This window comes from Schistocerca cancellata, chromosome 10 (assembly GCF_023864275.1).
Source record: "Schistocerca cancellata isolate TAMUIC-IGC-003103 chromosome 10, iqSchCanc2.1, whole genome shotgun sequence".
Taxonomy (NCBI): Eukaryota; Metazoa; Arthropoda; class Insecta; order Orthoptera; family Acrididae; genus Schistocerca; species Schistocerca cancellata.
The window spans coordinates 34,610,779-34,637,535 of record NC_064635.1 but is presented as its reverse complement, the minus strand read 5'-3'; the positions used below and the strand labels follow the sequence as shown (position 1 = coordinate 34,637,535).

The 26,757-nt window shown below is 44.0% G+C and overlaps 1 protein-coding gene across 1 annotated transcript in view; it reads left to right on the top strand.

Annotated features, from left to right (window-relative positions):
• The window catches only part of LOC126106759 (uncharacterized), a 46,676-nt gene extending 21,281 nt beyond the window's left edge, over positions 1 to 25,395 (top strand). The window contains exons 4-6 of the mRNA XM_049913132.1: positions 8,741 to 8,826; positions 15,745 to 15,919; positions 24,731 to 25,395. Of these exons, the coding sequence (XP_049769089.1) occupies positions 8,741 to 8,826; positions 15,745 to 15,919; positions 24,731 to 24,939 (470 nt within the window). The 3' untranslated portion in view covers positions 24,940 to 25,395. The remainder of the gene's footprint in view (positions 1 to 8,740; positions 8,827 to 15,744; positions 15,920 to 24,730) is intronic.
• Positions 25,396 to 26,757: the final 1,362 nt, after the last annotated feature.

Here is a 26,757-nt window from a genome sequence, read left to right as displayed (position 1 = left end):
ATATATAATTTATTCAATTCCGAAGACTACAACTATTTTTAAATTTTTTTTTTGAAATGTGTTCTACATGGGCGTGACCCACTGTGGCGCTGTTAAACTGCTGTCAAATGGTGTTATTATTAACGTCCGTGTTCATCAGGTACATTTTAGTGATGTGAGATAAAGTATGTGTTGTGGCTAACCTGTGATGGTTCAATATATATCGCTGGTGTGATTGTCGATTGTTTCATGTTTATTTACTCTGTCGTTATCTCGGAAATATTCGTAATTAATTCTGTTTCTTGAGTCTCTGTTTTGTTGAAGTATAATAATGAGTAAAAGTAAAGTTATTAGAAATCCTCTGAAGGCTTTTAAGAAAAGGAGAAATGTTGGAAAGCCAAAGGTATGTGTTATTACTGTAAACAATAAAGACGATAACTAAGAAAGTATCGCCCATATGTAACGACGCAGAACGCCTTCGGGCTGCAGACAGGACTGTAAAGAGTCTAGAAATACAAGCAAGAGTAAACAGGAGGAGGAACAAGAGGAAGCTGGAGGAGGAGTTTGCAGAGGATGTAGATAATTCATCCTATGGACCTGGAATGCACTAAAAAGTTAATCCAATCTTTGTCGCTCGATTCCCAAAACTTTTATTTTCTCATACTAATTACATGTTTTCTAAGGATCTTCCAAACATATTTGTTTCAAACTTTCAGTAAATGTTACACAGTACCTTCTGCATAATTTAACACAGCCTTTTTCCAATAAACTGTATATTTTTGAATATATAAATAAAAAATTGCAAAAATGCTGTGAATTTTCATTACAATTGAAAAAAAATCATCTTTAATAACTGAACTAAAATTTTGTAAAATCCCTGTGTTAAGTTGTAGCCCATATTCCAATAAATAATCTGTAAAAAGTTCAACTTCCTACCTCAAATACTTTGTGAGGAAAGATGTAATTTATAAGCGTTATTTTAACATTGCAAGTATAGGGCGTTCCGGAGCCCCTTAAGTAGTTCCAAGTTCTAGGGGACTGATGACCTCAAGATGTTAAGTCCCATAGTGCTCAGAGCCATATGAACCATTTTTTGAACCTTGTTCATAAAGATGACACCCAATGTAATAATGTCATACAAACGCAAATCCGCATGTTTTGTGTCGTTTGTGCGTGTTCCTGGCCACTGGAACTGCAAAGGTGAATAACGTAGTGTGTGTTTGTCTAGAGCTTAGCAGCGCACAGTGTCGAGACTGTCGGCGTCTTTACAGATATTAAAAGAAATGATTGTAGATAAAAGGACTGCAAATGTTGTCACAGCGTGAGGAGTAAATCTACAAAATTACACTCTCTCACTCACCCCTCGCTCTCACACTGGCCCACACAATCACTCCACCTCGTATGACGTACGAAAACGGAGAAACGGTGAAAGTTGCAACGCCTGGATTCAGTAGCGGCTAGCTGTCGTGTGCTAAAGTGCTACGGCACACTGTAAATATCGCACTCAAGTTATGACATTTCACTTCGAATGCAAGACAGGAATTGCATTAAAATTACGCCGTTTCCCTTCCAATGTGAGCTGGTATGCAAATAAAATAGACGAGGTCATGTTTTGTAATGCTCTCTCCCCAATAACCAGACACCAGTGAAACCAGAGCTGAAATGAGAATCAGCCACACTCAGAGGGGCGACGCAGCTGTCTGTTTTCTACTGTGCGCGCTCTGATGTGACGTAATCCCTTGCAACACTACGGCTGCTACATGGCTCACAGCACCAGGTCAGTATTTTTCTTTGAAACTGAACGTAGTGTGTTGCAAAAGTGTACAGAGTATGTGAGATTTTTATTTTTTCATTTGACTCCATTTTGCGCAAGTGATCTAAGCATAGACTGGTAATTTGTGCACGCACGTCTGACTCCCGCATAAACTAATGTTTTATTTCTCCGTTTGATTTATTCTCCACAACGTTAAACTATTAATTATACAATTTAAGTATATTTAAACAGTCAAATTTGTTGTTTCAGTCCAGAGACTGGTTTGATGCAGCTCCCCTTGCTACTCTATCCTGTGCTAGCCTCTTCATCTCCCAGTACCTACAGCAACCTACATCCTTCTGAATCTGCTTAGTGTATTCATCTCTTGGTCTCCCTCTACGATTTTTACCCTCCACGCTTCCCTCCAGTACTAAATTGGTGATCCCTCGATGCCTCAGAATATGTCCCACCAACCGATCCCTTCCTCTTGTCAAGTTGTGCCACAAATTCCTCTTCTCTCCAATTCTATTCAGTACTACCTCATTAGTTACGCGATCTACCCATGTAATCTTCAGCATTCTTCTGTAGCACCACATTTCGAAAGCTTCAATTCTCTTCTTGTCCAAACTATTTGTGGTCCATGTTTCATTTCCATACATGGCTACACTCCATACAAATACTTTCAGAAAGGACTTCCTGACACTTAAATCTATACTCCATGTTAAAAAATTCTCTTCTTCAGAAACGCTTTCCTTGCCATAGCCAGTCTACATTTTATATCCTCTCCGACCGCCATCAGTTATTTTGCTCCCCAAATAACAAAACTCGTTTACCACTTGAAGTGTCTAATTTCTTAATCAAATACCTTCAGCATCACCTGAGTTAATTCGCCTACATTCCATTATCCTCCTTTTCCTCTTGTTGATGTCCATCTTATATCCTCCTTTCAAGAGACTGTCCATTCCTTTCAGCTGCTCTTCCAGGTCCTGCTGCTGTCTCTGACAGAATTACAATGTCGTTGGCAAACCTCAAAGTTTTTAATTCCTACTCCAAATTTTTCTTTTGTTTCCTTTACTGCTTGCTCAATATACAGATTGAATAACAACTGGGATAGGCTACAACCCTGTCTCTCTCTCTTCTCAACCACTGCTTCCCTCTCATGCCTCTCGACTCTTATGACTGGCATCTGGTTTCTGTAAAAATTGTAAATAGGCTTTCGCTCCCCTTATTTTACCACTGCCACGTTTAGAAGCTGAAAGAGAGTATTCCAGTCACCACTGTCAAAATCTTTGTCGTCTACGAATGCTATAAACGTAGGTTTGCCTTTCCCTAGCCTATCTTCTATCACAAGTTCGTAGGGTCAGAACTCCCTCCCGTGTTCCTACATTTCTACATAATCCAAACTGATCTTCCCCGAGGTCGGCTTCTACCATTTTTTCCGTTCGTCTGTATAGATTTCGTGTTAGTATTTGCAAACATGACTTATTAAACTGATAGTTTGGTAATTTTCACTCCTGTGAACACCTACTTTCTTTGGAACTGAAATTATTGTATTCTTCTTGGAGTCTGAGGATATTTCGCCTCGTTCATACATCTTGCTCACCAGATGGAAGAGTTGTGTTATGACTGGCTATCCCAATGCTGTCAGTAGTTCTAATGGAATGTTGTCTACTCCCGGGGCCTTGTTTCCACTTAGGTCTCTTAGTGCTCTGTCAAATTCTTCACGCGGTATCGTATCTCCCACTTCATCTTCATCTACGTCCTCTTCCGTTTCCATAATATTCCAATCAAATTTACATACATAAAATTAATGTTGTGTTCGTGTATCTTTCCCAAGTGACATTCATATGAAAAAGCGTTGCTGTAGCAAACCTGCTTTCGGCCGATGCTCATAGTGTTCGAAACTTCTAGGTTTCGAATGATTCTTTGACCATTATCATCCAAGGGAATGTACCCAACCTTCCTGAAGAACAAACATGAGATTAAATAAATAGCGGGAAAAGAACTGATATAAGAATATGGCATTTTAAACAGGTCGTGAAGATTGAAAATACCGAGCACACTTACATTAAATCATCATCACTTTCTTGGACCTGTTACCATGGATATGGCGATGTTAGTGTTGGAAGAAGGCCAGATGCCCTTACTGTCACCACCCCATACCTCCCAGGATGGAATTAGTGTACTCCACCTGTCTGCGTGTAAGCCATCAAATAGTGCGAATGTTTTCAAATGTCTGCGAGTCTTGTAACTGAGGCCAGACATGGGGATCAGCCCGATATTCCCCTAGTGGTAAGTGGAAAACCGCCTAAAACCACATCCAGGCTGGCCAGCACATCGACCTCCGTCGTTAATACGCCGGGCGGATGCGATCCGAGGCCAGCGCACCTACCTAAGTCCAGGAAGCAGTGTATAAGCGCCGACGGCTAACCTGGCGGGTCACACTTACATTATATAATAAATGTATAATATTTATTGTGAAACCCACTTGTAATTTTATAATTACGCAATACAAAGCCTTTGGATTCTCTAACTTTATAAGAAACATTCGTATAGTAACCTTCTACGGACCTCAACCCTAGTCACTGTGGCTCCATTTCGGATGCCACTATCGCACCCTAAAGGACATCTAAATTATGTTGGCAGAAGAGCCAACACCGTGTAGCTAGAGGAGGCCGAAATGCACGCGTTAAAGCTCACGCAGACTGGCGTGAGGTCTGGAACAGTTATGGGAATTTATAATAGCAAATAAAAGTACGTAGTTGATGTAATACTTAAGTTTAATCCATAACTGGAGAACATCGCTCTTGTTGATACATGATTTATAATCTCAATATAAACTGGTAATGGCGCCTTGCTAGGTCGTAGCAAATGACGTAGCTGAAGGCTATGCTAACTATCGTCTCGGCAAATGAGAGCGTAATTTGTCAGTGAACCCTTGCTAGCAACGTCGGCTGTACAACTAGGGCGAGTGCTAGGACGTCTCTCTAGACCTGCCGTGTGGCGGCGCTCGGTCTGCAATCACTGACTGTGGCGACACGCGGGTCCGACGTATACTAGCGGACCGCGGCCGATTTAAAGGCTACCACCTAGCAAGTGTGGTGTCTGGCGGTGACACCACAAAGGACATCTAAATTACGTCTAAAACTTCGATCGTCGGTTTCTGAGAAACTGCCGAGTATCAGCAGGTAAGCCGAGACACGAGTGTTTGACTCCTCCTATACTGAATGAAGTTTCTGGGAAATCAGGATATGGCACTTGCCGTGTTCGCCTCGTTAGACAATTAAGGCGTACTAGTATCGGCTATGGTCTAAATGGGACTACTTGTATTTTTTGCAATAATTCTTTGAGTTCTATTTAATTGTTCGCTTATATGAAGTGAGTCCGTGATACAGTGCGTTGAAAAATAAATTTTGTGTTAATGGCGGCAAATTAAGTTTCCCCTTATGACAACACAACGTGCGTGCCGCTGTATTACGTAAAGATGCGTAATGATCTGCATTACAAACTGTGCGCTGTAAATTCATCAAACCCCAGTAATAACTCTCAAAATCCAGTGCACCTTTAAAAATTATTTTTAAAACAACAATAAAATTATCATTATCAATATCCATATTATTACTGTTGCTTTGTCTACGCAAAACTTGTCTCTCGCTTGGTTTTTGTCTTGCAGTACCTTCCGTCAGTGTTCTTCAACCCATCGTTACTACTCTGTTTTGTTTTCCAGTCCTGACATCAATGACGTAGAAAGTGTGGTACTGAACGGCGTGCGCGTATTACTGCAAATGAACTGCAACATTTATACACGGAACTCCCTAGAATGCGATTTCACGCAGCGTTGTTTGCTTTCGCGTGTCATTTCTAATGGAGCACCTCATCGGCACGGGAGCCAGAAGTTGGTAGCAGCATAAGAGAGAGACGAAACCTTTTCTCCTATGTGCATGTCTACTTCCTTTTACCTCCCTTGACGGTTACATACAAACATATTTTTTTGTGTATATCAATGGCAAAATACCTTTAGAATTACTTGAGTTTCATTCGTCTCCTTGCATAATTAATATTAAAAATCGGCACTTCAGTTTTAGATGAGCACATATTTATATTATACGATTAATATTGCTTGTGGTCGAAATTCGACCAACTGTGTCAGTGGACCTGATCTGTGATAGCAAATGTCAAGTATCTTAAAGGTCAAATTTTAGCCGCAAAACCGATCAGTGACAAATGTTGCCTTGAAGCTACGTGTACCCTTGAAATAGTTATTTGATTTCTCTTTAACTGTTCGATCATTTGAAGGGATTCTTTCATACACTGTGTTGAAAAATAAATTTTTTGTTAATCGTGCCAAATTAACTTTTCCCTTATGACAACGCAATGTGAATGCCGTTGTATCGCTTAAAGTCACCTCGGTCGTGAAATAATTTTCATTTCAACGTCTGCACTGTATATTAATTAAACCGCAATCACAGTTCTCAAAATTATTTGGAAATATGTTCAGTTCACGTTCAACTGTATCTTTCAGAACGACAATAGAATTATCGTTTTCAACATCTGCAGTATTCCTATTACTTTCTCTACGCAAAACTTTCGTCTCTCTAGTTTTCCGTCTTGCAGTCTGACTGGTTATGTTCTTCTTTGAGTCACAGCCTAAAACAAATATAGTTTCCTTATAAATAAGGGACGTTTTAGCTATTCAAAATGAAGAAAATCAAAATCAGGAACAATTTAAACTTTTTGGTGACTGGCAAAGGAACACATATTTAGTTGCGTTTACTCTTAGACCAAAGTCAGTAAGAAAGTGACGCTAATAAATAACATTTGTTGTCCCCACGGCTTCGTTACTACGTTTAGTTTTGCAATGTTGACAACATCAATGATATAGCAGTTACGACATTGTAGCTATTCGCTGTGCGTATGTTACTGCAACATTTAAAAATGAACGTCCCTAGAATGCAACTTGACGAAACGCTGTTACTTCCGTGTGTCTTTCCTGCCATAGCACCTAATCGTTCAGTGTAGTAGAAGTTGGTAGCAATGTCAGAGACAAAGGAAAACTTTTTACATGTGAGTGTCTATATCCCTTTGCCTCTCCTAATGGCTATGTATACATGTGATTTTTGTTCCTTTCTGCACATCTATGGCATAATTTCTTTGAAATTACATAAGGTTAATTGGCCTCCTTATATAATTAATTTTACATATTCAATTTTCGATGCTCAGGTATTAATATTATAATTGTGAAATGAAACAGATTATCATTTTGAACGTCCACACTGCTATTACATTCTCTATGCAAAAATTGTATGTGTCTAGCTCTGCGTTCTTCACTCTGACTCGCTAGTATTCTCCTTCTAGGCATACCCTAAAACAAATATAGTTTCTTCACAATAAGGGAAGTCGGAAGTTGTAGTTATTGAAAATGAAGAAATTAAACATTAGTGAGTTACTTCAAATTTTCCTGTAAGGGCAGCCAATGACCAAACAGTTACTATTAAAGAAAAATAAGCGAAATATCGAAGCAATGTACAACGCTATTTACAGACTTCGTTACTACGATACGGTGATTTTCACTGCTGACAATATCATCGACCTGGCAGCTGTCGCATTGCAGCTGGCCGGTATGCATGTTTTATTGCAAATGAACCACGTAAACATGGAAGCCCCTAGAATGCGATTTCACGAAATTATGTTACTTTCGTGTGTCATTTCTACCATAGCACTTAACCAGTGCGCAGGGTAAAGGTTGGTAGCTCTTCAGTTTCGAGTGTTCAGATATTGGAGATTTCATTGCGTGATACATTAACATCAGTGTTATGAATGTACAAGCTTCCACTTCCTTTTTACCACTCTTAACAGCTATATAAACACGTTATTTTTCTTCTTTGTGTACAGCTATGGCAAACGTACCTTTCGAATTATACAGGGTGATTCAAAAAGAATACCACAACTTTAGGAATTTAAAACTCTGCAACGACAAAAGGCAGAGCTAAGCACTATCTGTCGGCGAATTAAGGGAGCTATAAAGTTTCATTTAGTTGTACATTTGTTCGCTTGAGGCGCTGTTGACTAGGCATCAGCGTCAGTTGATGCTAAGATGGCGACCGCTCAACAGAAAGCTTTTTGTGTTACTGAGTACGCCAGAAGTGAATCGACGACAATTGTTCAGCGTGCATTTCGAACGAAGTATGGTGTTAAACCTCCTGATAGGTGGTGTATTAAACAACTCAGTATGAACGTGACTCGCCTAAGGTGAACGTTTTCTGTACCATTTCAGCCAATAAAGTTTTTGGTCCCTTTTTCTTCGAAGGTGCTACTGTAACTGGACTACAGTATCTGGAGATGTTAGAGAATTGGCTGTTCCCTCAGCTCGAACAAGAAGCACAACAATTCATATTTCAGCAGGATGGAGCGCCACCACATTGGCACTTATCTGTCCGTAACTACCTGAACGTCAACTACCCGAGGCGATGGGTCGGCCGCCAGGCAGCCCGTGACAGAGCACTTCATCACTGGCCTCCAAGAAGCCCTGATCTTACCCCCTGCGATTTTTTCTTATGGGGGTATGTTAAGGATATGGTGTTTCGGCCACCTCTCCCAGCCACCATTGATGATTTGAAACGAGAAATAACAGCAGCTATCCAAACTGCTACGCCTGATATGCTACAGAGAGTGTGGAACGAGTTGGAGTATCGGGTTGATATTGCTCGAGTGTCTGGAGGGGGCCATATTGAACATCTCTGAACTTGTTTTTGAGTGAAAAAAAAACCTTTTTAAATACTCTTTGTAATGATGTATAACAGAAGGTTATATTATGTTTCTTTCATTAAATACACATTTTTAAAGTTGTGGTATTCTTTTTGAATCACCCTGTATAAGTATTACTGGTCCCCTTGTAAATTAATATTAAAAATAGGTTCTTCAGTTTTTGTGGTCACGTATTAATATCGTGACATTTGTCAGGATTTATGCAGAGAATTGTGTAAGCAAAGAGTGGTTGTGTGGTTGCAGCTTGGTTCTGGTTGGCGGCGGTGGGCATCGCGCTGTCGGGCTTGGGTGTTCTCCTCGACTTCATGCTGGTGAAAGGAGCCACTGACGTGAGTACACGCCACTGCCTACACTACTGGCTGCCATGAGGAGCGGGCTTCCAATCCCCTACCACCGTCCAGCCCTAACTTTCCCACTGACTAAGGCAAATGCTGTGTATTTGGTGCTTGGCTGACGCTGGATAATGAGGACTTGAGTTGTAAATTATCTTGTTTGGGGCCGCCTGTGCTTTTTCATGTTGATATTTCATTCAGCCTTGTCCTTTGTCTACTTTACTTGCAGTCAATTTTGAAGCTGTACATGGCTTCATCTTCAGCTGCTTCAGCACGGTTGTCGAAATGAAATAGTCAAATACATATATTTGCTGTTGTGCTGTGGTGTTCTCTAAAGTAGTAAATATGAGAATCAAAGTGTTGTACTTTCTGTATTAGAGAAACTCTAGTGGGCTGCATCAAAACAGTTTGATAAAGCGTAAAATGAAAAATGTAAGGCTCGCAAGGTAAATAATAATATTATATATATATATATATATATATAGGTAACCTTCGGATACTTTCTTAGAGATATTTTTTAAAATTTGGTATCTGTGTTACCAGCAAAGTGTCAAATTCAGGCATTATATAGACTAACTGGACAATATACTGAACGCCTATAACTTTTCGGCGAGGTATGTAACTTAATTTTTCTGTAATAGTTTTTCTAGGAAATTTATAAACTGTCCAGGAATTTTACAAAATGTTCAATGGACACAAGCAAAGTATAAAATAACAATGGAACAACAAGTTCTAATGTTTACTGAAAGCTAAATTAAACATGAAAACTATATTTCTATGAGTCTGAAAATTAGCTTCTCCTGAAGTCAACGAGTTTCAATACTTTTTTAACCACTACTAATACGTAATGAACAACTGAAGGAAAAGGTTTTAACAAAATGTTCAAATGTGTGCCAAATCTTGTGGGATTTAACTGCTAAGGTCATCAGTCCCTAAGCTTACACACTACTTAACCTAAATTATCCTAAGGACAAACACACACCCATGCCCAAGGGAGGACTCGAACCTCAGCCGGGGCCAGCCGCACAGTCCATGACTGCAGCGCCTCAGACCGCTCGGCTAATCCCGCGCGGCAACGTTTTAACAATTATTGGGAACGTGTAATAAATAGTAACTTATTATCGCGATCGTTTGTTTGAAAAACACTATTTGATGAAGAATGATTCTTAATCGTCTGTAGCTTCCTATAAAATCTCATTGCATATGCATGAACCAGAACATTTTCTCAGTCATCCTATATAGCCCTCGATTTAGCGGCGTTTACATTCCGTCTCACTCCAACTAAACTTGACTGAAACTGATACAGCAATGATGTCTGGATCTTGTACCTGACGAAATATTTAAATTGTCTTGCTTCCATACTATGCCTTAAACGTAACCGGAAGTCGATTAAATGTCTAAGCATGGTATTAAATAAGATATATTTCATACCCTGTCTACTGGATTTTGTTGTTTTATATAAACTGAGGTGACAAAGACCATGGGACAGCGATATAGAGGTATACAGATGGCAGTAGCATTGCATACACAAAGTATAAAAGCGTAGACCATTGGCGCAGCTGTCATTTGAACTCAGACGATTCATGTGAAAAGGTTTCCGATAAAATTATGGCCGGACGACGGGAATTAACTGACTCTGAGCGGAGAATGATGGTTGGAGCTAGGTGCACGGAACATACCATTTCGGAAATCGTTGGAGAAATTCAATATTCCGAGAACCAAATCTCAAGAGCGCGCCTAGAATACAAAATTTCAGGCAATACCTGTCACGACAGACAACGCAGTGGCCGAAGGCCTTCACATAACAACCGTGAGCAGAAACTTAGATTTGTCAGTGCTAGCAGACAAGCAACACTGCCTGAACGGGGGCGTATGACGAACGCATCCTTTAGTACAGTGCGGCGAAATTTGGCCTTAATGGGCAGCAAACGTGCCTTTGCTAAGGGCACAACGCCTGCGGCGCCTTTCCAGAGCTTGTGACCATATCGGTTGTATCCGAGATGATTGGAAAACCGTGGCCCCTTCAGATGAATACTGACTTCGGTCGGTAAGAGCTGGTGGTAGGTTCGAGTGTGATGCAGGCCCCACGAAGCCATGAACGCAAGTCGTTTGCAATGCACTGTGCAAGATGGAGATGGTCCACAATGGTGTTGCCTGTCTTTACTTGGAATGTCCTGGGTCCTATGGTCCAACTAAAGCGACCATTGACCTGGAAATGGTTATGTTCGGCTACTTCGAGATCAAGTGTAGCCATTCAGGGACTTCATGTTTCCAAGAAACGATGGAATTTTTAGGGATGACTATGTGCCGTGTCACCGGCCCACTATTGTTCGCGATCAGTTTGAAGAACATTGTGGATAATTTCAGCGAATGATCTGGCCACGACGGCCGCTGTGGCCGAGCGGTTGTAGGTGTTTCAGGCCGGAACCGTGCGACTGCTACGGTCGCAGGTTCGAATCCTGCCTCGGGCATGTATGTGTGTGATGTCCTTAGGTTAGTTAGATTTAAGTAGTTCTAAGTCTAGGGGACTGTAGACCTCAGATGTTGTCCCGTAGTGCTTAGAGCCATTTGAAGCATTTTTTTGATCTGGCCACCCGGATCTCTCGACATGGATCTGTTTGAACATATATGTGACATAATCGAGAAGTCAGTTTGCCTACAAAATCCTGCACCTGCAATATTTTTGCAATTATGGACGGCTATAGAGGCAGCAATGCAACGGCCTTGCCGCAGTGGATACACCGGTTGCCGTGCGATCACCGAAGTTAAGCGCTGTCGGGCGTGGTCGGCACTTGGATGGATGACCATCCAGACCGCCATGCGCTGTCGCCATTTTTCGGGGTGCACTCAGCTTCGTGATGCCAATTGAGGAGCTACTCGACCGAATAGTAGCGGCTCCGATTAAGAATGCCATCATAACGACCGGGATAGCGGTGTGCTGACCCCACGCCCCTCCTATCCGCATCCTCCATGAGGATGACACGGCGGTCGGATGGTCCAGGTAGGCCACTCGTGGCCTGAAGACGGAGTGCTTTTTTTTTATACAGGCAGCATGGCTCAGTATTTCTGCCAAGGACTTCCAACGTCTTGTCGAGTCCATGTCACGTCGAGTTCCTGCACTGTGCCGGGCAAAAAGGTATTCCATGAGTTTTCCCGCCTCACAGGCATTCCACATTATGCTGGAGTTCACAGTTTTTCGGTAGTGTGTGCACTGACAGGACTGAGCTGTGTATACCAATGAATGGGTAATACACTCCTGGAAATGGAAAAAAGAACACATTGACACTGGTGTGTCAGACCCACCATACTTGCTCCGGACACTGCGAGAGGGCTGTACAAGCAATGATCACACGCACGGCACAGCGGACACGCCAGGAACCGCGGTGTTGGCCGTCGAATGGCGCTAGCTGCGCAGCATTTGTGCACCGCCGCCGTCAGTGTCAGCCAGTTTGCCGTGGCATACGGAGCCCCATCGCAGTCTTTAACACTGGTAGCATGCCGCGACAGCGTGGACGTGAACCGTATGTGCAGTTGACGGACTTTGAGCGAGGGCGTATAGTGGGCATGCGGGAGGCCGGGTGGACGTACCGCCGAATTGCTCAACACGGGGGCGTGAGGTCTCCACAGTACATCGATGTTGTCGCCAGTGGTCGGCGGAAGGTGCACGTGCCCGTCGACCTGGGACCGGACCGCAGCGACGCAGGGATGCACGCCAAGACCGTAGGATCCTACGCAGTGCCGTAGGGGACCGCACCGCCACTTCCCAGCAAATTAGGGACACTGTTGCTCCTGGGGTATCGGCGAGGACCATTCGCAACCGTCTCCATGAAGCTGGGCTACGGTCCCGCACACCGTTAGGCCGTCTTCCGCTCACGCCCCAACATCGTGCAGCCCGCCTCCAGTGGTGTCGCGACAGGCGTGAATGGAGGGACGAATGGAGACGTGTCGTCTTCAGCGATGAGAGTCGCTTCTGCCTCGGTGCCAATGATGGTCGTATGCGTGTTTGGCGCCGTGCAGGTGAGCGCCACAATCAGGGCTGCATACGTCCGAGGCACACAGGGCCAACACCCGGCATCATGGTGTGGGGAGCGATCTCCTACACTGGCCGTACACCACTGGTGATCGTCGAGGGGACACTGAATAGTGCACGGTACATCCAAACCGTCATCGAACCCATCGTTCTACCATTCCTAGACCGGCAAGGGAACTTGCTGTTCCAACAGGACAATGCACGTCCGCATGTATCCCGTGCCACCCAACGTGCTCTAGAAGGTGTAAGTCAACTACCCTGGCCAGCAAGATCTCCGGGGCTGTCCCCCATTGAGCATGTTTGGGACTGGATGAAGCGTCGTCTCACGCGGTCTGCACGTCCAGCACGAACGCTGGTCCAACTGAGGCGCCAGGTGGAAATGGCATGGCAAGCCGTTCCACAGGACTACATCCAGCATCTCTACGATCGTCTCCATGGCAGAATAGCAGCCTGCATTGCTGCGAAAGGTGGATATACACTGTACTAGTGCCGACATTGTGCATGCTCTGTTGCCTGTGTCTATGCGCCTGTGGTTCTGTCAGTGTGATCATGTGATGTATCTGACCCCAGAAATGTGTCAATAAAGTTTCCCCTTCCTGGGACAATGAATTCACGGTGTTCTTATTTCAATTTCCAGGAGTGTAGATTCATAATAAACTAATCGCCTTAGTGAAACGTGCTCCGTAGCTCAAGATATAGAATACGCTACCAAGTGATCTGTCCACAATAAAAAGGAAAAAGGCAGAGAGACTCATTGGCTTGTGTTCTGTAGAATATAGCCTTTGAATAGGTTAGATGTGGTGCAGACATCAATAGAATGAAGGCTATCTTGTACAAATCAGCAGTTGATGTATATGTAACGTTTCCTGGTAAAACATGCTTTATAACTATGCAATTACAATTATATATACGATGTTGCAAAAAGGCACGGCCAAACTTTCAGGAAACATTCCTCACACACAAATAAAGAAAAGATGTTGTGTGGACATGTGTCCGGAAAAGCTTCATTTCCATGTTAGAGCTCATTTTAGTTTCGTCAGTGTGTACTGTACTTCCTCGATTCACCGTCAGTTGGCCCAATTGAAGGAAGGTAATGTTGACTTCGGTGCTTGTGTTGACATGCGACTCATTGCTCTACAGTACTAGCATCAAGCACATCAGTACGTAGCATCAACAGGTTAGCGTTCATCACGAATGTGGTTTTGCAGTCAGTGCAATGTTTACAAATGCATAGTTGGCAGATGCCCATTTGATGTATGGATTAGCACGGGGCAATAGCCGTGGCGCAGTACCTTTGTATGGAGACAGATTTTCAGAACGAAGGTGTCCCGACAGGAACACGTTCGAAGCAATTGATCGGCGTCTTTGGGAGCACGGAACATTCCAGCCTATGACTCACGACTGGGGAAGACCTAGAACGACGAGGACACCTGCAATGGACGAGGCAATTCTTCGTGCAGTTGACGATAACCCTAATGTCAGCGCCAGAGAAGTTGCTGCTGTACAAGGTAACGTTGACCACGTCACTGTATGGAGAGTGCTACCGGAGAACCAGTTGTTTCCGTACCATGTACAGCGTGTGCAGGCACTATCAGCAGCTGATTGGCCTCCACGGGTACACTTCTGCGAATGGTTCATCCGACAATGTGTCAATCCTCATTTCAGTGCAAATGTTCTCTTTAAGGATGAGGCTTCATTCCAACGTGATCAAATTGTAAATTTTCACAATCAGCATGTGTGGGCTGACGAGAATCCGCACGCAATTGTGCAATCACGTCATCAACATAGATTTTCTGTGAACGTTTGGGCAGGCTTTGTTGGTGATGTCTTGATTGGGCCCCATGTTCTTCCACCTACGCTCAATGGAGCACGTTATCATGATTTCATACGGGATACTCTTATCTGTGCTGCTAGCACATGTGCCTTTACAAGTACGACACAACATGTGGTTCACGCACGATGGAGCTCCTGCACATTTCAGTCGAAGTGTTCGTACGCCTCTCAACAAAAGATTCGGTGATCGATGGATTGGTAAAGGCGGACCAATTCCATGGCCTCCACGCGCTCCTGACCTCAACCCTCTTGACTTTCATTGATGGGGGCATTTGAAAGCTCTTGTCTACGCAACCCCGAGACTCTTCGTGCTCGTATTGTGGACGGCTGTGATACAATACGCCATTCACCAGGGCTGCATCAGCGCATCAGGGATTGCATGCGATGGAGGGTGGATGCATGTATCCTCGCTAACGGAGGACATTTTGAACATTTCCTGTAACAAAGTGTTTGAAGTCACGCTGGTACGTTCTGTTGCTGTGTGTTTCCATTCCATGATTAATGGGATTTGAAGAGAAGTAATAAAATGATGTCTAACATGGAAAGTAAGCGTTTCCGGACACATGTCCACATAACATATTTTCTTTCTTTGTGTGTGAGGAATGATTCCTGAAAGTTTGGCCGTACCTTTTCGTAACACCCTCTATAGACGAAATGTCCTCTGATTCTGAGGGGGGTCGTGGCGTCGTGTGGTCGCAACGTTTCGACGGATTTCCTAGTCGTCATCTTCAGGCGAAGTTCGAGTCTGCGATCCAGTGTCTGTAAAGGAGAGAACTTGAACTGAAGGTGACGTAACATGACGCCAGAACTCTTCTGATAAACCGGAAATACCTCCGCCTGTCCTCTATCACGTTGTTAAACTTTTATGTCATTGGTATATTACAGAACATAAAGAATAATGCTACAACGGAACGGGACTTTGCTTTTGATTCACCTCACTCTTCACCTCTTCCATCAGCTGCCTTACACAAATTTAACCCCCCCCCCCCATCTCCGCCCCCCTCCATCTCACCACCCACCCACGCCACTAACACAGTGATTGTGCATCGCAGGTTAAGTCTCCGCTGCGGAAACGGCGCAACTTGCTTCAAGGCTGGATGGCGGCGTACGGCGTGGTGTACGCACTCGGGGTGGTGACCGCCGTCTTGAGCGTCCCAGTCTTGTTCCTCCTCAGTCCTACTCCACACCACGCCTTCGCCACCGCCGCCGGCATCCTACTGCACGCAGGTGAGCAACGCGACCGCCAGCTAGCGACACAGCACCATTTCCATTGCACCTCAGCGGAAGATCGGTACTCACGCGTCAACACACGCTGCCAATATGTTCCAAAGCGACGCGCATAAAAACGGGTCTTTTCCGGGGCTTATTCCTCGTATTCCGTTAGTCATAGTGTGGTGTGCGTGCTGTAAGACCTTCGGTACACACACCATCAGATTATTTGACTTGTCGCCCTAACAAAGTAGGCGAGTGTCAGCAATATGTCTCGTGGTCTTATCGTGGCGCGTTTATTTTCTGCCGTTAGGTCAGACGATAGAAATGCCACTTGCATGCTTAGAGTAGCAGATTGACGGTGACCAACTTTAAACAGAACTTGATTACTTTTCACACACATTTATTAAAATAATAAAAAGCATAGAAATTACTTAACTTGATTCTGGATACTGTTTACAATTGACAATCTGAAGTTCCTTTGGTCTTGGTACGTTAATCTTATTCTCACGTATCTCTGATACTTGACAAAGTGTCATACATTTCTCTTCATGGCTATGTACAGGAATATGATAATCTTATTAGGCGCAGACTGAAACTTGACTATAGACTGGTACAGACTAATGCAGAATGACTAATCTGACGTCTGTACACTCGTTATAATACCTCGCGCGTTCAGGTATAACTGCGCGCGTGTGATCCGTGAGGAGAAAAGGTTCTACGCCAGCAGAAATCTCATTGGCTGCGTTACATATCAATACGCGGATCGGCGGAAGCAGAATTTGGTCCGTCTCTATGGCAGCGCCATCTCGTAGTGCGGAGATGGACGAGCGCTGCTCCTGCGCTGTTGTGCTTAGCGGGGCGCGCTCTAGTGGGAAAGTTGTGTACGCACTGACTACGCGGAACTATGTACACAACACATAGAAAGGTAAACCGAAGATCTGTTAGATGGCGGTCAGTTTGGCTCTAGGAAAGGTAAAGGCGCCAGAGAGTCGCATCTGACGTTGCAGTTGATAATGGAAGCAAGACTGAAGAGAAATCAAGAGGCGTTTAGCGGATTTGTCGATTTGGCAAAAATTTTTGACAATGTAAAATGGTGAAAGATGTTCGAAATTCTGAGAAAATTACGGATGAGCTACAGGGAAAGACAATTAACACACAGTATGTGCAAGAACCAAAAAGGAACACTAAGACTAGAAGACCAAGAACGACGTCTCGAATTAAAAAGAGTGTAAGGCATGGATGTAGTCCTTCACCCCTGGTGTTCAATCTAAACGACGAAGAAGCAATGATAGAAATAAAAGAGAGGTTCAAGAGTGGGATTAAAATTCAAGACGGAAAGACGTCAATGTTAAGACCCACTGATAACATTCCTGTCCTCAGTGAAAGTGAAGAAGAGTTACAGGATGTACTGAATGGAACGTACAATCTAACGAGCATATAATATGGATTTAGAGTAAACACGGAAGAGACGAAAGTAATGAGAAGTAGCAGAGATGAGAGCAACGAGAATCTTAACATCAGAACTGATGATCACGAAGTAGATGAGGTTAAGACTTTCTGAAACTTCCTGGCAGATTAAAATGTGTGCTGGACCGAGACTCGAGCTCGGGACCATTGCCTTTAAAGCTTCGGTAGCTCAGATGGTAGAGCACTTGCCCGCGGAAGGCAAAGGTACGGAGTTCGAGTCTCGGTCCGGCACACAGTTTTAATCTGCAAGGAAATTTCATATCAGCGCCCACTCCGCTGCAGAGTGAAAATCTCCTAGGTGGCAAAATAACCTACGACAGATTGAGTAACGAGAACATAAAAAACAGCCCAGAATGTGAAAGAGGGCATTTTTGGCCAAGAGAAGTCTGCTGGTGTCAAACATACGTCTTAATCTGAAGAATAAGTTTCTGAGAATGTATGATCGGGGCTCAGCATTGTATGGTAGTGAAATATGGACTGTGGAAAAACGAAGCAGAAGAGAATCGAAGTATTTGAGATGTGGTGCTACAGAAGAATGTTGAAAATTAGGTGCACTGATAAGGTAAGGTTCAAATGGTTCAAATGGCTCTGAGCACTATGGGACTTAACATCTGTGGTCATCAGTCCCCTAGAACTTAGAACTACTTAAACCTAACTAACCTAAGGACATCACACACATCCATGCCAGAATCAGGATTCGAACCTGCGACCGTAGCGGTCACGCGGTTCCAGACTGAAACGCCTAGAACCGCACGGCCACAACGGCCGGCGATGAGGTAAGGAATGAGGAAGTTCTCTATAGAACAGGGGAGGAAAGTAATATATGGAAAACACTGACAAGAAAGAGGGAGGGGATGATATCACATCTGTTAAAACATCAATGAATAACTTCGTTGGTACTAGAGGGAGCTGCAGAGGGTAACAACTGAAGGGTAAAGTACATGGTGGCAACCAGTCAAAGAATATTTTAGGGAATTGGTTTAAAAAATTTATTTCAAAGGCCCCGTCAGATCTTTCTCCCAGGGGAACTTCGGCTGTGCCTACGTCACACAAGTTGCCTGTCTTTCAGAGACGAGCCGGCCGAAGTGGCCGTGCGGTTCTAGGCGCTGCAGTCTGGAACCGCGAGACCGCTACGGTCGCAGGTTCGAATCCTGCCTCGGGCATGGAAGTGTGTGATGTGCTTAGGTTAGTTAGGTTTAACTGGTTCTCAGTTCTAGGGGACTCATGACCTCAGAAGTTGAGTCCCATAGTGTTCAGAGCCATTTGAACCATTTAGAGCCGAGGCAGTTCTGTCCAGTTGAAGCTGCTAACAAGAGACGCGTTGATCTCTCTGCTGAAACTGCTAGCCACCTCACGCCATAGGTTTTAGCTAATAGCGTGCGTGAGTCACGTATGTGGACGCCCGGCAGTTCTGCAGTGCAGAACGCAGTTGCTTTATTCTCTTTTAATCTATACCTCGAGCAGAACATACTTCTTTTATTGGGGAGGGGGGGGGGGGGAAGGGGGGGGGGGCAGAGCCTCCGACTCTGCGTTTCACGACCGGCAACCGACCCGACATCTATTAATATGAACTGCCTCCCCTTCCGATTCCCGCTTATTTAGTTTTTCGACCTCGTAGACTGGAATAAACCAGGTAATTTCCGATCGTAGGCGCGCCCTTTGTGTTCCGTACACTGAAATATGTTGTTGTTGTGGTCTTCACTCCTGAGACTGGTTTGAGGCAGCTCTCCATGCTACTCTATCCCGTGCAAGCTTCTTCATCTCCCAGTGCCTACTGCAGCCTACATCCTTCTGAATCTGCTTAGTGTATTCATCTCTTGGTCTCCCTCTACGATTTTTACCCTCCACGCTGCCCTCCCGTACTAAATTGGTGATCCTTGATGCCTCAAAACATGTCCTACCAACCGATCCCTCCTTTAGTCAAGTTGTGCCACAAACTCCTCTTCTCCCCAATTCTATTCAATACCTCCTCATTAGTTATGTGATCTACCCATCTAATCTTCAGCATTCTTCTGTAGCACCACATTTCGAAAGCTTCTATTCACTTCTTGTCTAAATTATTTATCGTCCATGTTTCACTTCCATATATGGCTACACTCCATACAAATACTTTCAGAAACGACTTTCTGACACTTAAATCTATATTCGATGTTGACAAATTTCTCTTCTTCAGAAACGCTTTCCTTGCCATTGCCAGTCTACATTTTATATCCTCTCTACTTCGACCATCATCAGTTATTTTGCTCCCCAAATAGCAGAACTCCTTTACTACTTTAAGTGTCTCATTTCCTAATCTAATTCCCTCAGCATCACTCGACTTAATTCGACATTCCATTATCCTTGTTTTCCTTTTGTTGATGTTCATATTATACCCTCCTTTCAAGACACTGTCCATTCCGTTCGACTGCTCTTCCAAGTCCTCTGCTGTTTCTGACAGAATTACAATGTCATCGGCGAACCTCGAAGTTTTTATTTCTTCTCCGTGGATTTTAATAGTTACTCCGAACTTTTCTTTTATTTCCTTTACTGCTTGCTCAATATACAGATTGAATAGCATCGGGGAGAGGCTACAACCCTGTCTCACTCCATTCCCAACAACTGCTTCCCTTTCATGTCCCTCGACTATTATAACTGCCATCTGATTTCTGTACAAATTGTAAATAGCCTTTCCCTCCCTGTATTTTAGCCCTGCCACCTTCAGAATTTGAAAGAGAGTATTACAGTCAACATCGTCAAAACCTTTCTCTAAGTCTACAAATGCTAGAAACGTAGGTCTGCCTTTCCTTAATATAGCTTCTAAGATAAGTCGCAGGGTCAGTATTGCTTCACGTGTTCCCATATTTCTACCGAATTTAAACTGATCTTCTCCGAGGTCCGCTTCTACCAGTTTTTCCATTTGTCTGTAAGGAATTCGCGTTAGTATTTTGCAGCTGTCACTTATTAAACTGATAGTTCGGTAATTTTCACATCTGTCAACACCTGCTTTCTTTGGGATTGGAATTATTATATTATTCTTGAAGTCTGAGGGAATTTCGCCTGTCTCATACATCTAGCTCACCACATGGTAGAGTTTTGTCAGGACTGGGTCTCCCAAGGCTGTCATTAGTTCTAATGGAATGTTGTCTACTCCCGGGGCCTTGTTTCAACTCAGGTCTTTCAGTGCTCTGTCAAACTCTTCACGCAGTATCGTATCTCCCATTTCATCTTCATCTACATCCTCTTCCATTTCCATGATATTGTCCTCAAGAACACCGCCCTTGTATAGACCCTCTATATACTCCTTCCACCTTTCTGCTTTCCCTTCTTTGCTTAGAACAGGGTTTCCATCTGAGCTCTTGATATTCATGCAAGTGTTTCTCTTTTCTCCAAAGGTCTCTTTAATTTTCCTGTAGGCAGTATCTATCTTACCCCTCGTGAGATAAGCCTCTTTATCCTTCTTACATTTGTCCTCTAGCCATCCATGCTTAGCCATTTTGCACTTCCTGTCGATCTCATTTTTGAGACGTTTGTATTCCTTTTTGCCTGCTTCACTTACTGCATTTTTGTATTTTCTCCTTTCATCAATTAAATTCAGTACCTCTTCTGTTACCCAAGGATTTCTATTAGCCCTCATCTTTTTACCTACTTGATCCTCTGCTGCCTTCACTATTTCATTCCTCAAAGCTACCCATTCTCCTTCTACTGTATTTCTTTCCCGCATTCCTGTCAATTGTTCCCTTATGGTCTCCCTGAAACTTTGTACAACCTCTGGTTCTTTCAGTTTATCCACGTCCCATCTCCTTAAATTCCCACCTGAAATATATTCTCTTTATTTTATCTAAGTTCCTGTTCTGTCATTTCACGGCAGCTCAATCCTGACCGTTCGACATTGTCGTCGTAAGCCGGTTGCAGTAACCTCCTTCCCCCTTCCCTGGCCATGTACAAATGGCAGAGATTGGAATACACGAAGCAAATAATTGAGGACGTAAGTTGCAAGTGCTGCTCAGATGAAAAGATTGGCCCAGGAGAGGAGTTCGTGGTGGGCCGTTTCAAACCTGTCAGAGCACTGACTTATTGGACGCCCCTCGTATAAACTAGAGATGGGCAAACTCGTTCATCCTTGGGAACTAGTTCACTGCTGATCGTTCTTTTTTGGGAACCATTCATTTTTACTCGTTCACCGTTCATTTGTGCTTGGTATATGGTTCTTATGAAAAACTGAAAACTAGTAGTGTAGGTGGCTGAAGGATGGAGGACACCAAGAGGAGGCACTTGCCTCCCCCTTGGAGTATAGAGTTTTTATTCATTACAGAATTCTTACACACTTTCAGAAGTAATTTCTGTGATTCTGCAGAACCTCTCGTTTAGCCAACTGTAGCCTTGTGTGGCTGATCGGAGGGAAATAATATAGGGTGGCGCACAGAAATCCGGCGCCAAGTACAGACTGCTCGCCAATTACGGACGATGTGTTGCCCGTTACGAGCAGATACAACAAACAGACAAACATGTAATAATTAGGCAGTGAAGAAATAACAAGCTAATGCAAACAACAATTACGAAACAATCGATGGCGATGTGTAGAGGGCTGGAGAAGAGAACATGAAAATCTCACGCCACGCGCATGGGCTATAGCTCATGTAGTCTTTGTAAACCTGTTGGTGGGTGTTTCCCAACTTAATAGACCACAAGTGTCTTGTATAAAATTCTTCGTTTAGACTTCCACTACTTAGCTATGCTACGTTGTAAACAATAATCGTTTACACCCTATAAATACTTCACGTTGTCTCTAAGTTCGTAGCCGAGTAGAGAGTTTATGGAAGCATAAAATAAAATGTAGTTTTCTCGTCATACTTGCGTGACATGCTTAGTAAAAATTAGGTTTCTATGTTGCATTATTAAAGTTAATGCAGCAATAATAATAATAATAAAGTTCGCAGTAATAAAGTTTTTGGTTTGAAAGCTCCTTCTGAACAAATGTTTTTGAGACAATAAGTAAATACGATTTTATGGCAATCTTAGTCTTTTCAAATGGAGAGGCACCGCTTTTCCTACTGAGACAAAATGACCCACAATCCACTTTTTATTTTTTCAAAGAAACCAAACTAGCAGGTAATGCAAATTGGAAACAACCGAACATAAAAATAATAAGAGCCTTCCTAAATGTAATGTTTTGTATATGAAAGATACACGAAAATCGTTTTATATGAATTTTCTTACACTAAAAATTAAGCAAATGATTGAAAGTTAGTTGCTAAATCAAGTCGATGAAACCAAAAAATATATGAGTAACAAAAAAACTTGCCTTGTTATAGGTATGTCTTCTGCTGTTCATCGATATAATGAAGTGAGCTGACATGCACTTTTGTTCCCTGAAAAGACGTACCTATTACATACAACGTAATTTTTATGTAGTTTACGTAACCATAAAATACTTTCTGATTACCGGTCGTGGACGCTGAATAGCCAGAGCAAGTACAACAACAATTTGGAACACGTGTAAAATGGGCGAGCGCAGTGAACGAAACGAACAACTGGATACTGAACTAAGTAGGAGCAGTCGGCAGTGGAACTGAGACAGGTGGTCATGCGAAGAACGACGAGTGCGGCCGAGGGAGACCGAGACTGAGACGAGCACGCGACCGAGGCTGGAACGAGAACTGCCCAAGTGACCGCCACGACAGAAGTAAACTATGAACCGATCGTTCCTCGTTCCCGGGAACTACGAGGGCAGTTCAATAAGTAATGCAACACATTTTTTTTCTCGGCCAATTTTGGTTGAAAAAACCGGAAATTTCTTGTGGAATATTTTCAAACATTCCCACTTCGTCTCGTATAGTTTCATTGACTTCCGACAGGTGGCAGCGCTGTACGGAGCTGTTAAAATGGCGTCTGTAACGGATGTGCGTTGCAAACAACGGGCAGTGATCGAGTTTCTTTTGGCGGAAAACCAGGGCATCTCAGTTATTCATAGGCGCTTGCAGAATGTCTACGGTGATCTGGTAGTGGACAAAAGCACGGTGAGTCGTTGGGCAAAGCGTGTGTCATCATCGCCGCAAGGTGAAGCAAGACTGTCTGATCTCCCGCGTGTGGGCCGGCCGTGCACAGCTGTGACTCCTGCAATGGCGGAGCGTGCGAACACACTCGCTCGAGATGATCGACGGATCACCATCAAACAACTCAGTGCTCAACTTGGCATCTCTGTTGGTAGTGCTGTCACAATTGTTCACCAGTTGGGATATTCAAAGGTTTGTTCCCGCTGGGTCCCTCGTTGTCTAACCGAACACCATAAAGAGCAAAGGAGAACCATCTGTGCGGAATTGCTTGCTCGTCATGTGGCTGAGGGTGACAATTTCTTGTCAAAGATTGTTACAGGCGATGAAACATGGGTTCATCACTTCGAACCTGAAACAAAACGGCAATCAATGGAGTGGCGCCACACCCTTTCCCCTACCAAGAAAAAGTTTAAAGCCATACCCTCAGCCGGTAAAGTCACGGTTACAGTCTTCTGGGACGCTGAAGGGGTTATTCTGTTCGATGTCCTTCCCCATGGTCAAACGATCAACTCTGAAGTGTATTGTGCTACTCTTCAGAAATTGAAGAAACGACTTCAGCGTGTTCGTAGGCACAAAAATCTGAACGAACTTCTCCTTCTTCATGACAACGCAAGACCTCACACAAGTCTTCGCACCCGAGAGGAGCTCACAAAACTTCAGTGGACTGTTCTTCCTCATGAACCCTACAGCCCCGATCGCGCACCGTCGGATTTCCATATGTTTGGCCCAATGAAGGACGCAATCCGTGGGAGGCACTACGCGGATGATGAAGAAGTTATTGATGCAGTACGACGTTGGCTCCGACATCGACCAGTGGAATGGTACCGTGCAGGCATACAGGCCCTCATTTCAAGGTGGTGTAAGGCCGTAGCATTGAATGGAGATTACGTTGAAAAATAGTGTTGTGTAGCTAAAAGATTGGGGAATAACCTGGTGTATTTGAATGCTGAATAAAACAACCCCTGTTTCAGAAAAAAAATGTGTTGCATTACTTATTGAACTGCCCTCGTATAAGTAGACCGCCGCGACCGAAGTGAACTTGAACCGATCGTTCCTTGGAATTCGTTCCTCGGTCCTTTCGTTCATCTTGGTGAACCATTCCTTTGCACCCGTTCGTTCGCGAACTACCCATCTCCGGTACAAACACACTCACGTATTCTTCTAACTAATCTGTAGATGGAAATAAGTGAATTTACTTTATTTGCTACACTTTGTGGGGTTGGAATTTAATGACCAGCAGTGCAGATGTCCCTTACACAGATCTGCACAGACAGCAGCCCTGGGGGAGGTAAACTGACGCGGTGGCTCCGTTTCCGCGGTGTTCCAGGGCTGATGGTGTACTTCTGGCTGATGGTGCACAGCTACAGCCTGGAGCTGGACCAGCAGCGCGGCGAGTGTGGAGTTCGCCCAGCTGCGGGCAACGGCTACTGCACGGTGCCCACGGGGGTGTCCACCCCTGCCCAGGGGACCTTCTGCGACGCGGGCGGCATGACTCTGACGCCGACGGCACCACCCCGCTACACCAGCGTCGCATAGGGACCACCGTGTCAGCCACGTAAGGGGACCACGTCTCTAGGCAGCGTCGGCTGGTCGCAGCCTGGAGCGGACCTGACCGCTGAACTGTCACCGCGGCAGTCGCTGGAGGCTCGGCCAGGACTGCTCGACGATGCAGTGTTGTCATCATCCACGAAAAGACTGTCAGACATGTCGCCTTAAATACATCTGCACAGTGGGTGAAATTTCTTGAAGACGCTCTACACTGTTTCGATCTTTCCCGAATGAGTATTCTACATTACAAAATTTTGTACGCGGCTGCACGTTCAGAGACCGTGAACAGTTACAATCAAAAGAAAACAGCCCTCGGTTACTAATTTTTAACGAATTAACCGGGTTGCGACACTGATAGGAATGTCTTCCTCAGAATTTAAACCAAAGAATGGTCTATAACATGGTCACAGACTTATGACTAAAAACGTATGATACAAATTATATGTACGGTTCAAAAATGGTTCAAACGGCTCTGAGCACTATGGGACTTAACATCTATGGTCATCAGTCCCCTAGAACTTAGAACTACTTAAACCTAACTAACCTAAGGACAGCACACAACACCCAGCCATCACGAGGCAGAGAAAATCCCTGACCCCGCCGGGAATCGAACCCGGGAACCCGAGCGTGGGAAGCGAGAACGCTACCGCACGACCACGAGATGCGGGCAAATTTAGGCAGTGGCGGGGATCGAACACGGGACCGAAGACGTTTTGATTATGAATCAAAGACGCTACCCCTAGACCACGGGTACCCCACTATAAGTACGGAATTATCGTGAAAGACTGGCAGTACTTATATGTCATTTATAAAATAATAAATATGCCAAAAGGGCATTAGTCACAAAGATATTTAAGATAAAAAAAACTGTGATGGCGAGCCACTATGGGCTGCTCGTTACTTGCGTGGTCCAGGTTGTAAACTTACTTATAATTTGTATCATACGTTTTTAGTCATAATTCTGTGACCATGTTATAGACCATTATTTGGTTTAAATTCTGAGGAAGACACTCCTAGCGGTGTCGAAACCGGGTTAATTCGTTAAAAATTAGTGACCGAGGGCTGTTTCCTTTTAATTACTTAGAAGGTACAGATCCGGAAATGGACGTAGTAAGTATTTATCAATCCCATGTTGGTATAATAAGACATGAAGGAACTTCACGGTAGTTACAGCATGGTTGAAATTTAATCACGTCCGCCCCCGGTAGCTGAGTGGTACGGTCAGAGAGCCGGTTGGCGTCTCTAATAAAAAACTGAGTGGAACGATCAACCACCGAACTTGAACACGATGTCTTGCGACGTCCGCAGCGATCAAAACACACCAATTAAAAAAAAATAAAAAAAGTGGTTAGCGTGACAGACTGTCAATCCTAAGGGCCCGGGTTCGATTCCCGGCTGGGTCGGAGATTTTCTCCGCTCAGGGACCGGGTGTTCTGTTGTCCTAAACCTCATCATTTCATCCCCATCGATGCGCAAGACACCGAAGTGGCGTCAAATCGAAAGACTTGCACCTGGCGAACGGTCTACCCGACGGGAGGCCCTAGTCACACGATATTTTTTTTTAATTTAATCACTGGGAGTTCAATAAATACCTTTGTTGGCTCAACGTGAGCGCAACCACTCTCTGTGATTGCGGAGAGGAGGAAGTTCACGATCATATATTTCTACAATGCCCTCGAAACACGTATCACATAAAGTTTATAAAAGACATCACATTTACGCCAGTGACTGTAACACTTACTTCATTTCACTACTGCAATGTCGGCCTTAGGCCATTATCAAGTGAAGATGTTATGGCTATTAGGC